We start from the raw sequence: 16,536 nt of genomic DNA, 5'->3' as shown, positions 1-16,536 counted from the left end.
CCGTGGACTTCTGCCACAGCTGTCACAGCTGTGACAGATGTAGCATGAGTTTCCTTCATCCCCGCGGGGATCGAGGGGGATGAAGGAATCCTCTGCCACAGCTGTGACAGCTGTGGCAGAAGTGCAGCATGCTATCCCATTGTTTTCAATGAAATCGGCGCTGCTGATAGTCCCATTGAAAGCAGTGGTTTGTAGCAAACCCTGCAGTATGATTTTCAGGGAAGGGCTTGAAATATAAGCCCTTCCCTGAAAAGCATCAATAAGTGGTAAAAAAAAAAAAAAAAGTTACTCACCTCTCCGTCGCTCACATGCGTCCTCCGGCTGGCTCCCCGACACTGCTGTCCAGCACTTTCAGCAGGTGGGAATTTAAAAATCACCGCCTCCTGAAAGGGCTGTGCTGATTGGCTGAGCGCTCAGCCAATAGCAGCTAGTGCTTAGCTATTGGCTGAGTGCTCAGCCAATTACAGATAGTGCTTAGCTATTCATTCATTCATTCATTCAATTTTTGCTGCGGAATCCGAAGCGGGCGTTCTGCTCCGGATTCCGCAGCAATAACCCTCCATAGCATGCTATGGAAAAAAGAATTTTCATGTACGCAAGTGGAAACCAATTGCGGTTTCCGCTCGCGGATGAAAAACCGCAGAATGCTCCATTTTACTGCGATTCCCGCATGGACGGCTTCCATTGAAGTTAATGGAAGCCGAACAGGCCGCGGAGTCCGAGGGGAAAAGCAGATTTAAAACAAAAAATCTGTACTGCACATGTGCGCCGGCGCAGCGGCCAACACTTCCACACATATCCGCAGTACAGAACTTCAACACCTGGACAGGTACGCAGGGTCGCTGGAATTCGTGCATGCCCGTGGACATGAGGCCTTACAAAAAGAGTAAAAGTTGCCCTTCACTACCTGTTAAACCACATCTCAAATTTTAATTGATGCTAATTATCTTCTATATATGCACTGCCCATACACAAGCCTGACTGACTAAGTAATATTGTCTGCAGTGTCTGGATGCTTCGCTCAGTGGCAGATGTTGGGGGAAAGAAGGATTGGCCATTTTGTACTAAAGCATGCAGGAATCTCGGTTAGAAAAGCCGCTGGCAGATCTTTCCACCTCTCCCCATTACTAACACATGTGCCCCTGACTGGGGGGTTGGAAAGTATAGCTCTGCCAAATGAACTTTCAGCCAACAGCTATTGTAAGTCTAGGGGTAGCTTAAGGGGTTGTACAGAAATGACCATGGGTGAGAAACCCATCCTAGAATGTAACAATGGGAGTTGAATACAGCTGTAGACTGGAAGGGTTGGAGGTGGCAACCGCGAACCTAAGGTTCGTTACAGTCAGGCTTACCATTCAGCCTGACAGCAACAAATAGTGTGGCATGAGGTGCCATCCGTATCACCCACTGGTTTATAGCTGCATTCAAGCCATCCTAGTTGCATTTTAGGACAGGTTTGTCACAGGTTGCATGGACAGTGCATAATATCATCAATTGCTGTACAACCCCTTTACATCTATAATGAAGATACAGTCCACAACCCTTACCAGGTGTAAGGCCAGATTGAAACCAAGCCATCTAAGAATCAAGGTCAATCCACACTCTAGATGATATAATACACTCAACCTGTATTATATAGAACCTCTCCCAGTTTTCACCTATTGTTATACTCGTAGACAATACAAGGCATTTTACATACTGTATCTGGGTCTTGGACCTCACCTTTCAGTGCTGAAGAAAAGCAGAAGACATCAAATTTGTGCAAGCGTTTGTGACGCTCTCCATAGTTCCTTACTCCCGGTGCTATATCCTTTCCACCACAAGGTTCTCTGGGTAAAGTAATGGGGTACTGGGCAGTACCATCTATTAACCACCCAGCATTGCACCAGTCTAGCCCTTCTTCCCAGGCCTTAAACAGCTGCTCAAACGAAGCCATCATGGAGTCTTGAGCTTCGCAGGCTTTCTTTCCATCATGGAAATTCAGCTGATATCTTCCTTGATATGGCTGATATGGATAGACAACACCTGCACACAAGAACATTGCATTAGTAAGACACAGGAGGTCCAAAATATCTGTCCACCTGCAGAAAATGGCAATGAAATATGCAGTGGACAAGGGGAAATTAGACTTTCGCAACATTTAAAGGGCATGTCTGGTTAAAATACTACTTTTTAAAAAACCCCTGTTACAATAATAAAAGCAGATGTACTTACCTGTCTTCACACCTGGCGATCCAGCACCGCTGTCGTCCCAATCTTTGTTGATAGCAGAAGTCAGGTGACCACTGCCCGCCAATCAGAGGCCACAACATCAACGTTCCAACCATCTAGCATCATGGTACCCAGGATGTGAGCGTTGATGCCAGAATGGGTGGTGACTCTGCGGTCTCTGATTGGTAGGCAGTGGTCACCTGACTTCTGCTGTCACAGACCGGGATAACAGTGGCGCTGCAGCACTGGATTGCCAGGTCTGAGGATGGGTAAGTATATATGTTTTTACTATTTTAACAACGTGGGACCGGTTTTTAAAAAGTTGTATTCTAACCGGACAACTTCTTGAAATATACAAGACTTTAGGTTAATAATTCAGATGTATCAGAGCTGTGTTTATTACACGGGTCAGAGCTAAGGCTACTTTTACACGGGTGGATAGTCACCCAAATCCAAAATACCAATCCGGGCTGTGTAAGCAGCACCCTACAGTCGGCCCGTCCAAAAACGCACCCTAAGGCTGTGCACCCACGTGGCATTTGTTGTTGTGGTTTTCAAATGCATGTGTTTCTCAAGAAACCACATGAGGCTTTTAAAAATACATGCAGTTTTAAAAAAAATGCTGACTTGAAGGCCTGAAGAAAAAAAAACGCCACGTGTGATCACAGCCTTAGGCCTCGTTCACACGGGTGACATGGCATCACCGCGAGAAAATCCCAGCAATATTGCATTGCTGGTCCGTGAGATATCGCTGTGGATTCTTGCGGTGATACTGCAATTTTGTAGCACCGCATGTGAGAATTTTCTAGGGGGGGACTTGAAATATAAGCTGTACCCTGAAAATAAGCCCTAACTGCAGAAATTAAAGAAAAAAGAAAATATATATATATACATACACACTTCACCTAGAAGGGCTGTCAAAGGCTCAGCTGCAGCTTCTTCCTCGTCCCCAGCAGTGGTCTTCTTGATCATCATTGAAAAATCTCTGCTTCCTGGAAGCGTTGGCTGTTAGTGGCTGACGCTTAGCCAATCAGAGCTAGTACTCGACAAATGGCTGTGATTGCTTCATCGAGTGCTGGCTGTCATTGGCCAAGCATCAGCCAATCAGAGGCAGCACTTCAGGAGGCGGGGATTTTTCAATCCCCAGCCAGAAGAGATGAAGCAGAATAGTGTTGGGGTCCCGGTGAGAAGATGCGGTCAGGCTTCTAAAAGGTGACGTATACTTTTTTTATTTCTATTTTATTTATTTTTATTCCTACAGTTAAAGTTGCATCGCACTGCACAAAAATTGCGTTTTCGTACGCGGCGATGCAACAGAGAGGAAGGCTCCATAGGGAAACATGGGCTACAAAACCTAACGTGTCCATAGGGCAACATGGGTTACAAAACCTTGCGTGTCGATGGCATATCGCGGGACACGTCAGGTCTGTGTCGGGATGTCGCATGCTACAAAACATTGCATGTGTAAAGTAACCCATAGGAAAGCATGGGCTTCACATACATGCGATTTGTAGCATTGTCACAAAAATCGACGGCTTCGATTTTCTAGTAAACTGTTTCATTATCTCATCAGTGAGGCAGAATGTCTCAAACTAGTCATCCCCTTTGTGTAGACATTAAATTAACAAATAAATACTAAAAAAAAATCATGTTCTAGTGCAGCCTGGAGGCATCTTCTCTCAGTGAAGACATCCAAAAATCAATGGCAGTATGGATTAATGCACTCCCGACACCAACCCTTCTACGGTGTAGAGTACAGCTTGGGCCGGCTCCAGGTTTATGTTGGACTTTGGGTGATAACAGTCTTAATGGACCCCTCTTTCTATCTCTGCATGGGCCGAGCCAGAAGGAGGCTGACTTAGTTTAATGAGCCGTTGGCCAACTCCCCAGCGATGACACCAGTGACAATGCAATACCAAGTGACCCCTCTTGCCCCTTTAACATATAGATGCTACCTTTCACATAGGTAGGCCATACTTTGCCATCTTTACATGCCACCTCTATATGCCACCATTTGCCTCACCTATATGGGCTTAGTATAGCAGAAGGTACCAGTGATAAATTCAATGCCATGGGACTGCAATATCAGCTTTAGCCACATGAAGGAGCCCACTAATAAGAAACTGACTTCTATTGCCTGGATTTCTTGTATTAGGGACAGCAGAACCTGGAAGAAGCCTACCCAGGAGGTAGGCAGGCTTCAGCAGTGCAGGTTTTAGGAACTTTTTTGCACCCAGAAAAGACTGGAGCTCATTAGGTGAGCAGCAGAAGTGGTTCCCCCTAGACGCTTTCAGGCAGCCGTTGGGAGAAGCAACATGAGGCTAAAGACCCTTTTACACGCAATTATTATTATTATTGCTTAAAATTTGTTCAAATGGTTGAAAATGAGTGATAATCCTTACATGTAAACGCAGGCATCATGCACTTTTCGTGTGAACGATGATTTTAAGGTTAACTTAAAATCCATCATTCAGCCACTGGGAGAAAAAGCTAACACATTTATCTTTTAATAGACTGCATGCTGTTCTCCCTACAGCATGTTTACACAAGCCTGGGGGGAACAATTCAATCTGCCTACATCCAGGAGAGAACAAAGGAATGTGTTGGCAGCTGTTTGCAAACAAGTCCTGCAGGTCCTTTTACATGTAAATGAAGATGATAATGTGTTAATAGCCATTAACACTTTATACAAAAAAAAAAGCTTAAATCTTTTAATCTTTCAGTCCTTTGAAAGAATTATCTGTGTTAAAAGGCCTTAAAGGCCCATTTACACAGGATGAGTGTTGGGCTAGCAGAGCTGGATGGTTTACAGAGTGGCCAACAGGGGGTGGGGCAGTGCAGGAGATTTCTCTCCTCTCGCTCCTCCGCCTCCATCCACTGAGATAACACAATGGCCGTTCTAAACTGCATGATGAGCTTCATTGCTGGTCTTTCATGGCTCTTTTGTAGCCATTTCCTGCTACACCCATCAGGTATTAACCTCTACCTGTCCTCTCTTTCGCTATCAGACTGCCTATCTAGCACCCTTTGCAGGCCAGTCTGACATTGCACTGCTACATCCCTGCCCCCCCCCCCCCCCCCATTCCCTTTGATAAAAGGCGTATTACACTTTCTTTTGGCCTTCCAGGGTCAAAACTCCAGGCTCGGGAGGAGGGGGGGGGGGCATCTTCATGTGTGGGACTGTCACTTCCACTTTCTTCACGTTCTGAAACACTAACAACATTGTCATTTTTCTGCGCGGTCTTAACCATCTTCTCTTCAATCTGATCATTCGCTGGCCCTTTCCTAGCCATCACCTCTGCAACTTCTTTTACAGGACTTTCTTCACCTGTAACTTCTGGGGCACATTTCCTAATCTCTACTTTAGTGGCCTTTTTTGCTTTAACATTTTCCCCTTCTGCTTTCTCCTTGGCTTCTTGTACTTCAGAGGTCTTTTCAGTCTTGAACTTTTGCTCAGCTCTCACTTTTTCAATGACTTTCACAATTCTGCTTTGTAGAATTAAACAGGATCTTCTCTCTTTTCACTTGTCTGAACTGGGCCCTAGACCACTCTAGTCTCGGAACCTTCTTTTCAGCAGTATGACCCTTTGCCTCTCAGAGTTTCATCTTCATGTTAAATTTCTTAGCAGACTTTTGAAATACCGCTTTTTCTTCTGACACCACCTTCATGGTGCACGTTAAGGTTAGCACTTCAGTCTCCATTTCTTCTTTCTTCTTGGAACACACCTTTTAGCTTTTCCCCTATTAGGGTTCTCTTTTCAGCATTTGTCTTGGCACTAATCCAATCTTGCATTTCAGTGCATACCCGCTTGTTAAGCCATTCTTTTGCATCTTTAGGAGACACTAATTTCTCCTCAGTAAGCCACTGTTCACACATCTTTTGTTTCTTCTTCCAGTTGGACACTATCTGACATTGGTAACCAAGCTCCACACTAATCTCTTCAACTTCCTGATGAAGACTCACTGTAAACTTCAAGTTCATCATATACATCAGTTTGAAGACAAAACAGCTGATTTATCGCTTCCACTCCTTCTAGGATTTCAGGTGTAGCAAGCAGAGATCTTGAAAGACTTACTGGGGTACAAGGAAAACAAGGAAGCTCTGTAGTCATCCAAGCTCATCTGTAGCTGGGATACCAGTCTCTCATGCAGGGCTTCTCTGCCTGGCTGCAAGCAGCTTTCTCCATTTCCAGCTTTTCCTTGAGCTGACTTATTTGGCACTCCAATTCACCATTTTTCTTTGCTAACTGCATTTTCAACTCTGCAACCCTGTAGTTTGATTACATGCATCTGTAGAAGCTCTTTCTAACTTACAACACGTCAGCTTCCTCCTTAGCCAATCTCTCAAGGTGCTCATTCTCCTTTGAGAGCTGCATTCTCTGCTTTCAGCTGCTCGGCTTCCTGGAGAATACTTTCCTTTTAGGAATTTATCTGTCTGCTCTTCTGCTAACAGCCTTTGCCTCTTGGCCTCTTCTCCAAGCAGACACAAGTTGGCCCTTTCTTTCTACAACTGCGCATCATATCTTTTATTAGCAGTTTGCCATGCTTCCTCAAGAAACCTTATGTAAGCCTGCATTGGTACAGATACCTCCTGAATTTTAAACAAGCGTTCTCTTGCTGTCTCACCCTGGACCTCAGGATCTGCCCTGAAAACCTCACTTGTCTCACTAGCAGCAGTTTTTCTCTTTTTTTTCTTTGCACATTTAGTACTATCTGTCCTCGCTCTCTCTAAAGAGCCATAGTATTACTAACTCCAGCACGGGCATTGGCTGCACTCCCTACAGCAACCTGTTCACACCCTACCTTCATTTGGGAAACATTTCTACACATACACAGAAAACATCCCACTATCCGCCACACACATTTCAGGGTTAATGAAATTTTTCTGCAACATATTATTCACAATATTATTTTGGGACTTTTCACCCCCTGCAGACACTGCAGTTTTCCCGTCACCCTCCTGCAAGGAAAACATTTGGTTATGCAACAATGTCCACACATCACCATCTGCAGTGGAGTCCTTGGACAAATCTTCACCAAATGTCCAATGTAATAATTATATATGTGTAGTAACAGTTACCTGCCCCTATCTATTACATATGTATAGTAGCAGTTACCTGCTCCTATCTATTACATATATATATCAACAGTTACCTGCCCCTATTACATATCTACAGCAACAATTATCTGCCCCTATTTATTACATATATATGGTAACAGTTACCTGCCCCTATGCATTACATATGTACAGCAACACTTACCTGCCCATATCTATTACATATGTATAGTAACAGTTACCTGTGCCTAACTATTACATATGTGTAGTAACAGTTACCCTAAACCTATCATTTACATATGTATAGTAACAAATACGTGCTTCTAACTATGACATATGTCTAGTAACAGACATCTGCTCCTATCTATTACATATGTATAGTAACAGTTACCTGCCTCTATTACATATGTATAGTAACAGTCACCTGCCCCTATGCATGACATATGTATAGTAATAGTTACCTGCCCCTATTACATATGTACAGTAACAGTTACCTGCTCCTATCTATTACATGTGTGTAGTAACAGTTAACTGCTCCTAACTACTACATATGTACAGCAACAGTTACCTGACCCTATCTATTACATATTTATAGTAACAGTTACTTGCCCCTATCTATTACATATGTATAGTAACAGTTACCTGCACCTATTACATATGTACAGCAAGTTACCTGCTCCTAACTACTACATATGTACAGCAACAGTTACCTGACCCTATCTATTACATATATGTGTAGTAACAGTTACCCTACACCTATCATTTACATATAGTAAATGCATATTACATATGTATAGTAACAGTTACCTGCTCCTATTACATATGTATAGTAACAGTTACCTGCTCCTATCTGTTACATATGTATAGTAACAGTTATCTGCTCCTATCTATTACATATGTATAGTAACAGTTACCTGCCTCTATTACATATGTATAGTAACAGTCACCTGCCCCTATGCATGACATATGTATAGTAATAGTTACCTGCCCCTATTACATATGTACAGTAACAGTTACCTGCTCCTATCTATTACATGTGTGTAGTAACAGTTAACTGCTCCTAACTACTACATATGTACAGCAACAGTTACCTGACCCTATCTATTACATATTTATAGTAACAGTTACTTGCCCCTATCTATTACATATGTATAGTAACAGTTACCTGCACCTATTACATATGTACAGCAAGTTACCTGCTCCTAACTACTACATATGTACAGCAACAGTTACCTGACCCTATCTATTACATATATGTGTAGTAACAGTTACCCTACACCTATCATTTACATATAGTAAATGCATATTACATATGTATAGTAACAGTTACCTGCTCCTATTACATATGTATAGTAACAGTTACCTGCACCTATCATTTACATATGTATAGTAACAGATACCTGCTTCTATCTATTACATATGTATAGTAACAGTTATCTGCTCCTATTTAATACATATGTATAGTAACAGTTACCTGCTCCTATTTATTACATATATATAGTAACAGTAACCTGCCTCTATTACATATGTACAGTAACAGTTACCTGCCCCTGTGTATTACATGTGTATAGTAACAGTTACCTGCCCCTATGCATTACATATGTATAGTAACAGTTACCTGCTCCTATCTTTTACATATGTGTAGTAACAATTACCCTACACCTATCATTTACATATTTATAGTAAAAGATACCTGCCCTTATCTATTACATATGTGTAGTAACAGTTACCTTCTATCTATTACATATGTATAGTAACTGTTACCTGCCCCTATCTATTACATATGTATAGTAACAGGTACCTGCTCATATCTATTACATATGTATAGTAGCAGTTACCTGCCCCTATTTTTTACATATGTATAGTAACAGTTATGTGCCCCTATCTATTACATATCTATAGTAATAGTTACCTGCTCCTAGCTATTACATATGTATAGTAACAGTTACCTGCCCCTATCTATTACATATGTATAGTAGCAGTTACCTCTTCCTATCTATTACATATATGTGTAGTAACAGTTACCCTACACCTATCATTTACATATGTATAGTAGCAGTTACCTGCTCCTATCTATTACATATGTATAGTAAGTTACCTGCCCCTATCTATTACATATGTATAGTAACAGTTACCTGCTCCTACATATGTGTAGTAACAGTAAAAAAAGTTTGTTTTCTGGTTTGCAGAATTCCTTTTAAGTGCGAACCAATCACATCCATATCTGTGCCTTGTCATAAGTATGTATGTTATAAGTGTGTATAAATATGCATGCCTCTTCAGATCCAATCCATTTAAGCCGGAAGAAGTACCCTGCGTTGGTACGAAAGCTCGCTATTATTACATCATGTATTTTTGTTAGCCATTAAAAGGTATCATATCTACAAGATTACGTCGTTTCTCTTGCTGAGAACAATCACATTCTGCTCCTATCTATTACATATGTATAGTAACAGTTACCTGCTCCTATCTATTACATATGTATAGTAACAGTTACCTGGTCCTATGTATTACATATGTATGGTAACAGTAACCTGCCCCTATCTATTACATATCTATAGTAACAGTTATCTGCTCCTATCTATCACATATGTATAGTAACAGTTACCTGCCCCTATCTATTACATATGTATAGTAGCAGTTACCTGCTCCTATCTATTACATATGTGTAAGAACAGTTACCTGCTCCTATCTATTACATATGTGTAGTAACAGTTATCTGCTCCTATGTATTACATATGTGTAGTAACAGTTACCTGCCCCTATCTATTACATATGTATAGTAACAGTTACCTGCTCCTATCTATTACATATCTATAGTAACAGTTATCTGCTGCTATCTATTACATATGTATAGTAGCAGTTACCTGCCCCCATCTATTACAGTACATATGTATTGTAACAGATACATGTTCCTATCTATTACATATGTGTTGTAACAGTTACCTGCTCCTATCTATTACATATCTATAGTAACAGTTATCTGCTCCTATCTATTACATATGTATAGTAATAGTTATCTGCTCCTATCTATTACATATGTGTAGTAACAGTTACCTACTCCTATCTATTACATATGTATAGTAACAGTTACCTGCTCCTATCTATTACATATGTATAGTAACTGTTACCTGCTCCTATCTATTACAAATCTATAGTAACAGTTACCTGCTCCTATCTATTACATATGTATAGTAACAGTTATCTGCTCCTATCTATTACATATGTGTAGTAACAGTTACCTGCTCCTATCTATTACATATGTATAGTAACAGTTATCTGCTCCTATCTATTACATATTTATAGTAACAGTTACCTGCTCCTATCTATTACATATCTGTAGTAACAGTTACCCACTACCTATCATTTACATATGTATAGTAGCAGTTACCTGCTCCTATCTATTACATATCTATAGTAACAGTAACCTGCTCCTATCTATTACATATGTATAGTAACAGTTATCTGCTCCTATCTATTACATATGTGTAGTAACAGTTACCTGCTCCTATTTATTACATATGTATAGTAACAGTTACGGTATGTGCTCCTATCTATTACATATGTATAGTAACAGTTACCTGCTCCTATCTATTACATATGTATAGTAACAGTTACGGTATATGCTCCTATCTATTACATATGTATAGTAACAGTTACCTGCTCCTATCTATTCCATATATGTAGTAACAGTTACCCAATACCTATCATTTACATATGTATAGTAGCAGTTACCTGCTCCTATCTATTCCATATATGTAGTAACAGTTACCTGCTCCTTTCTATTAGATATGTGGAAACTGTTGTACAGTAAGTTTTACCTTTGAAACGAGTTTTGAATTTTTTCACATTTGCCTTTACAAATCAAAGAACAAATTCCACTCAAAGAACATTTTTGCAACAATGCAATTTAGCGGTCACATTTTCGTTCAATCCACCAATTCAGATTTTCTGTCTGTTTCAAAATGTATTAACAATAAAGAGGAGGAATCTAGCTGTAGCGACGCGTTTCAAATCTCTTGTTAACTGTGACATCTAGTGGCGGTTGTTAGGAGGGCACTCTATAAAAACATGACCTAGTAAGCACTACCGGTATGTAGATGTATTTTTTTTATCAAGGTGTAAAATCTGCCATGGAAACAACCGCACCAAAATCCGCCTAACTTCCATGTTGATTTTACCAGGCATGTGCCGTGGAATTTCTATGGATTTTCACTTTGCAAAGACGCAGTAATTCCACTGCAAGTCCATGGTCAAATCTTAATTTAAAACTTGTGGATTTTGGTGTTTTGTTTGTTGTGGATATTTCCATTATGTGTAAAAGCGCTGTTAGACAATTGAACAGATAAAAGCAAATTACAACTTTCTATTGTAATTATTTATGTGGGGTCCTTTTAAATCCCAAATGAATTATTTTCCATCACATGAGTTTGTTAGGCAAGGTATTAATTTGGTAAGGCTTTTAATTAGAAATCAGTCCCATAGTTTGCATGGTAACTAGGCCTTCTCTGGAGATCCCAATACCAACCCTCTGGTCTACAGATTCACACATGTCATACACTATCCTACAGAAAGTAAATGGACAACTGAGAAAGATTCATATGTTAATACTTAGTGGGGCCCATGTGGCCCTAATAACATTAGATACTCTTTATGGCATACTTTCTACTAATGTCTGATACACGTCAGCTGGTATTTCCCTCTATTCATCCTGCAAACTTCTGGTGAGTTCTCTCAAAGAAGATGGACACTGTTTACATTTTCCTGACCGACGTTCTAGTTCATCCCAAATATGTTCAGTAGGGTTCAGGTCTGGACTCTGTGCAGACCAGTCCAATTATGGAACATCCATATCCTCAAACCAAAGTAAAACGGCATTGGATTTGTGACAAGGTGTGTTGTCTTGTTGGAAGTACTGTTGACCATTCCTGGAATATTGCCATACTGTCACTTTGTTGGGAGCACATTATTGTTTAGAGAGTAAGGGTTCACCTCTGTGTTTGTGGTTCTTGTCACAACAACTAACAAACAGCGACCATGCCACATAAACCATCCCCAGCCCATAAAGGAACCTGCACCATAATAACTGTTGGCACAACACATTCAAGCAAAAGGCGTCCCCTAGGCATCCTCCACACTCAGGTACGTCCTTCTGATTTGAAGATAGAGTAGTATGATTCATAACTCCATAGAACATTCTTCCATCGCTCAACTGTTCAATGATGGGCCAATGCATCTTCTTTGAGAGATTTCTACAGACATTTACAGGAAGAATGGAGGGAAATACCAGCTGAAGTGTATCAGATATTAGTAGAAAATATGCAACTTTTGATTATTACTCAGGTGTGCAATTACTTTTGGCAAGATAGTGTACAGTATAATGGTGATTCACCTCAGGTATTTTCTTCACCTTCAGTTCACCTTCTGGTCATCCGTGATGGGCAAAGAAAACTGAAGCTTTGAATTGAGGAGAGGGAGAAACCCTATGTTGAAATATGTTTTAGTTTTAATTTCAACTAAGAGGTTTGTCTAGTCTGCTTGCACACCAGTATTATTCATTTACATTAATTAGGAACCGAACAGTAAAAACATAATTGGCATGAACAATACCTGACGATCTCCATTGGCTATAAAGGGTCCACAGGGTTTCTGTCATGCCCTATGCCATCCTACCACACAAAGTAGCACATCATGCTGCACTATTTTCTGGGAATTACTGCCATATCTGTGACACACGTGAACAAAACCTTATGTACATAAAGTTTAATCTGCACATTCTGTAACTTTCTAATATATTTTCAATTTCCTCATCTTTTGAAGATTTCTGCTGGTAGTAAAATGAAACTTTCTTGCAACATTCTTGTTTACCTTCGGAGTCCAGAAACTTGTGCTGGAAATGTTCAGATTTCAGCAGCATTTTTAAACTATATCAGTTAAGACAAGATTCATTAACGTGGGGTCTAAGAGAAGAGAGAAAGTTGTACTAAAAGCAGATTACCTAATCCTAGACTCATAGATTATAATAAATCCCAATAGGACTCAGTGTACAGGACTGTGAAAATGTTTTAGGCAGGTGTGGAAAAATGCTGCACAGTAAGAATGCTTTCAAAATAGAATAGTTTATATTCGTCAATTACCAAAATGCAAAGTGAATGAACAAAAGAGACACCTAAGTCAAATATTTGGTGTGACCACCCTTTGTCTTCAAAATAGCATCAACTCTTCTAGGTACAGTTGCACACAGTTTTTGAAGGAATTTGGCAGGGAAGTCGTTCCAAACCTCTTGGAGAACTAAGCACAGATCTTCTGTGGATGTAGCTTGCTCAAATCCTTTTATCTCTTCATGTAATCCCAGACAGATTCGAACATGATGATATTGAGATCAGGGCTCTGTGGGGCCAAATCATCACTTCCAGGACTCCTTGTTCTTCTTTACGCTGAAGATAGTTCTCAATGACATCGTCTGTATGTTTGGGGTACTAAATAGTCAAGATTCACATCATTTTATCATAATCTCCTGGCCATCCTATAGCCTCCTGCATGGATTCACTATTCCAATATTCTGTGGTGCTCTTGGATAACCTACTATGGCCATTTGTCAATACAGGACGATCGTTCCTGTTGAATACAACCGACTTTATCAACAAACTGCAGGTTCTTGATGGATGTCTTGGTGGCTGCCTCTTGGTCACTATAGACATACAAAGTCTCTTGCTTACATTTATTCTTACTAAAGATTCTTCTCTTTTCCAAGATAACTATAATCTACCAACCTCTGGGACCACGATGGGCAGTAATGTCACACCTACTTACACTGTTTGTTCATGAAGGTTTTTGAAGAGAGTTTTGTGTACCCATCTCCACTGTTTATTGATCATTGCCAGTTGTATTTACGCTACATTGATTTATTATTTATGATTTAGCAGGTTGATACACCTAGTTTGGAGAGTTTTCACCATTCACTCAATCACTCATGTCCTTCTTTCCACTTCACCGTGTCAGCAGATCCTTCGAGAGCCAACTTTCCACACATCATGAAGGAGGTGAATAATAACCAGCTATCCTTTGATTTAAACCTACAGACAGGAACAGTCTCCTACACTATTCTTGAATCCACCCTTCTGCTCTATCAATATATATGGGTGAAAAGAATAGCTTCCAAACGAGCCACTGGTGAAGCGCGCTTAGTAGAAATGCAAGAAAGATTTCGAGAAAGCTGGTTACCCGACATGGTCCTCCAGAAACATAGGGACACACTCACTGGGATCCCGCAAAATAATCTGCTCAAGAAGAGTTTCCTGCATCTCTGCCCTTAGTCAGGCAGTAAGGCGGTATGTCAAAAATTGCATCCTGTTCAGGTTAACCCTGTGTGGCTCCACTTTAGCCCTTACCGTTCCCCTGGGGTTCTCTCCTCCCTCCCTAACCCTTTTCCCGCACCCCCTCTCACCCTTCTACTCCTTTCCCCCTGCCTACATCTCATTATTCCCCGTTTTCTCATCATATCCATTATGTATCGTTGCTTAATTTTGTTAACTTGTTCCCTCCTTCTCTTTTTTTCTTATGCAGGGTTCCCTCTGTTGGACCTACTAGGTACAGTGTATCCTTCCTTGCTCCCCTGTGCACTCCCTCTATTGTGCCCCTGCTCTCCCTTTAATTCTCTTGTGTCCTTTACTTTTACCACTCCTACCCGCCCTTCAAGTAACTATTCCTTTATTGCTTTTTCTTTTTTTAGCCTATTTCTCCATTTACCTCTACACCGCTCCCCCTTTCCCTGTCATTCTCCTTTCAACATGCCCCATCCATCAAGCTGCCGCACTTCATACAGCGCTTTTCCCCACTTCTGGTTTTCCGCCCCATGCTATCACGTCACTTCCAGTCTACGTCACCATAACCACATGTAATTGAAACTCTAGGCTATATAACCATCTCTCTTTCTCTGCGCCATTAGGCCTCATGTCCACGGGGAAAATCAGGCCTGCTACGGATTCTCCATGGAGAATCCGTAGCTGGTCCCTCCTGCCCCGCGGACATGAGGCATAAAAATAAGAATTAACTCACCTCTCGCCCGCTCCGGATCTTCCCTTCGCCTCAGCTTCATCTTCTCTCCGTCGCGGCCGGATCTTCTTTCTTCGGCCCGGTGGGTGCGCAGGGCACGTCGGTTGCGTGCCCCGCGCATGCGCCGGCCCGAAGAAAAAAGATCCGGCCGCGACGGAGAGAAGATGAAGTCGCGAAGAAGGGAAGATCCAGAGCAGGTGAGTATATTCCGATTTTGGTCTCCCGCAGATCCAGACGGCTTCCATAGGCTTCAATAGAAGCCTGCGGGAGCCGTCCCCGTGGGAGACTTGCACGAAAATGGAGCATGCTCCATTTTTTTCCATGCTCCATTTTTTTTTAAATCCCTTTTATTGACCATCCGCGGGTATTTATCTACCCGCGGGTGGTCAATGCATCCCTATGGGTTGCGGATCCACATGCGGGTGATCCGCTGCGGATCCTAATTCATAATTTGCCCGTGGACATGAGGCCTTACACTCCTGGTGACCAGCGGACACCTATCCCACAACAAGCACCTGGTAATTGCCCTATTCTTGCTCACTCCTCTAGGTCATTTTTTTATGGCCTTTACTTCCTTACCTATCTTGGTCTCAGGTCTTGCATTAACTCCTTGTATACCTCAATCCATGCCAGGTCACTGCTACCTGGGCTGGATGGGCTCCAGCACTCTTTCCTTGTGTGAGTGGCCTGTTTCTGCTTTCCCTGTGCTTTAATGTCTTTTGCCTATGCTAATCCTGTGTATTCATTATAGCTACCTCCCAACTGCGATATTCCATCACAACCTATGCCATGAGTCTTCACTATCCAGTCTAATATGCATTTTCCTATATCATGTTTGGCGGTAGCAAGTATTTTCACAGAAAAATAAAAAAAAGAAATCTGTACAGATGCATATGCTAGTCTCCATGCAAGGTTCATTGTATCATTGCTGGCTCGTGATATTGGCTCTGCTTGTGCATGAGATGTTTATATAATTTATGTCTCATTATATTATTCTTGTACAGCTTAAAAATGGTTGCTAATCTGAAATGTTACAATATGCTTCTGGAGTTGCACATTAGAAATCTATTATTTCTGCATTAATATATGTGGGTGCTCGCTCCCTGTTTTAAGCCTCCTACACAGCGGTTTCTGTTTCAGTTAATGACTGTATTTCAACCTACATATGAAAATAATGATCATTATCACCTGTTTAGCATAACTGGTTAATCATA

General features: G+C 41.2%; 1 protein-coding gene across 1 annotated transcript in view; it reads right to left on the bottom strand.

The window, feature by feature from the left end:
* The window catches only part of HAPLN3 (hyaluronan and proteoglycan link protein 3), a 52,947-nt gene that overhangs the window by 5,574 nt on the left and 30,837 nt on the right, over positions 1 to 16,536 (bottom strand). Inside the window, exon 4 of the mRNA XM_066592809.1 lies at positions 1,723 to 2,025. Within this exon, the coding sequence (XP_066448906.1) occupies positions 1,723 to 2,025 (303 nt within the window). The remainder of the gene's footprint in view (positions 1 to 1,722; positions 2,026 to 16,536) is intronic.

The sequence above is a fragment of the Eleutherodactylus coqui genome, chromosome 2 (assembly GCF_035609145.1).
Source record: "Eleutherodactylus coqui strain aEleCoq1 chromosome 2, aEleCoq1.hap1, whole genome shotgun sequence".
Taxonomy (NCBI): Eukaryota; Metazoa; Chordata; class Amphibia; order Anura; family Eleutherodactylidae; genus Eleutherodactylus; species Eleutherodactylus coqui.
Note: the sequence above shows the minus strand (reverse complement) of the source record. Positions and strands in the feature narration are given on the sequence as shown.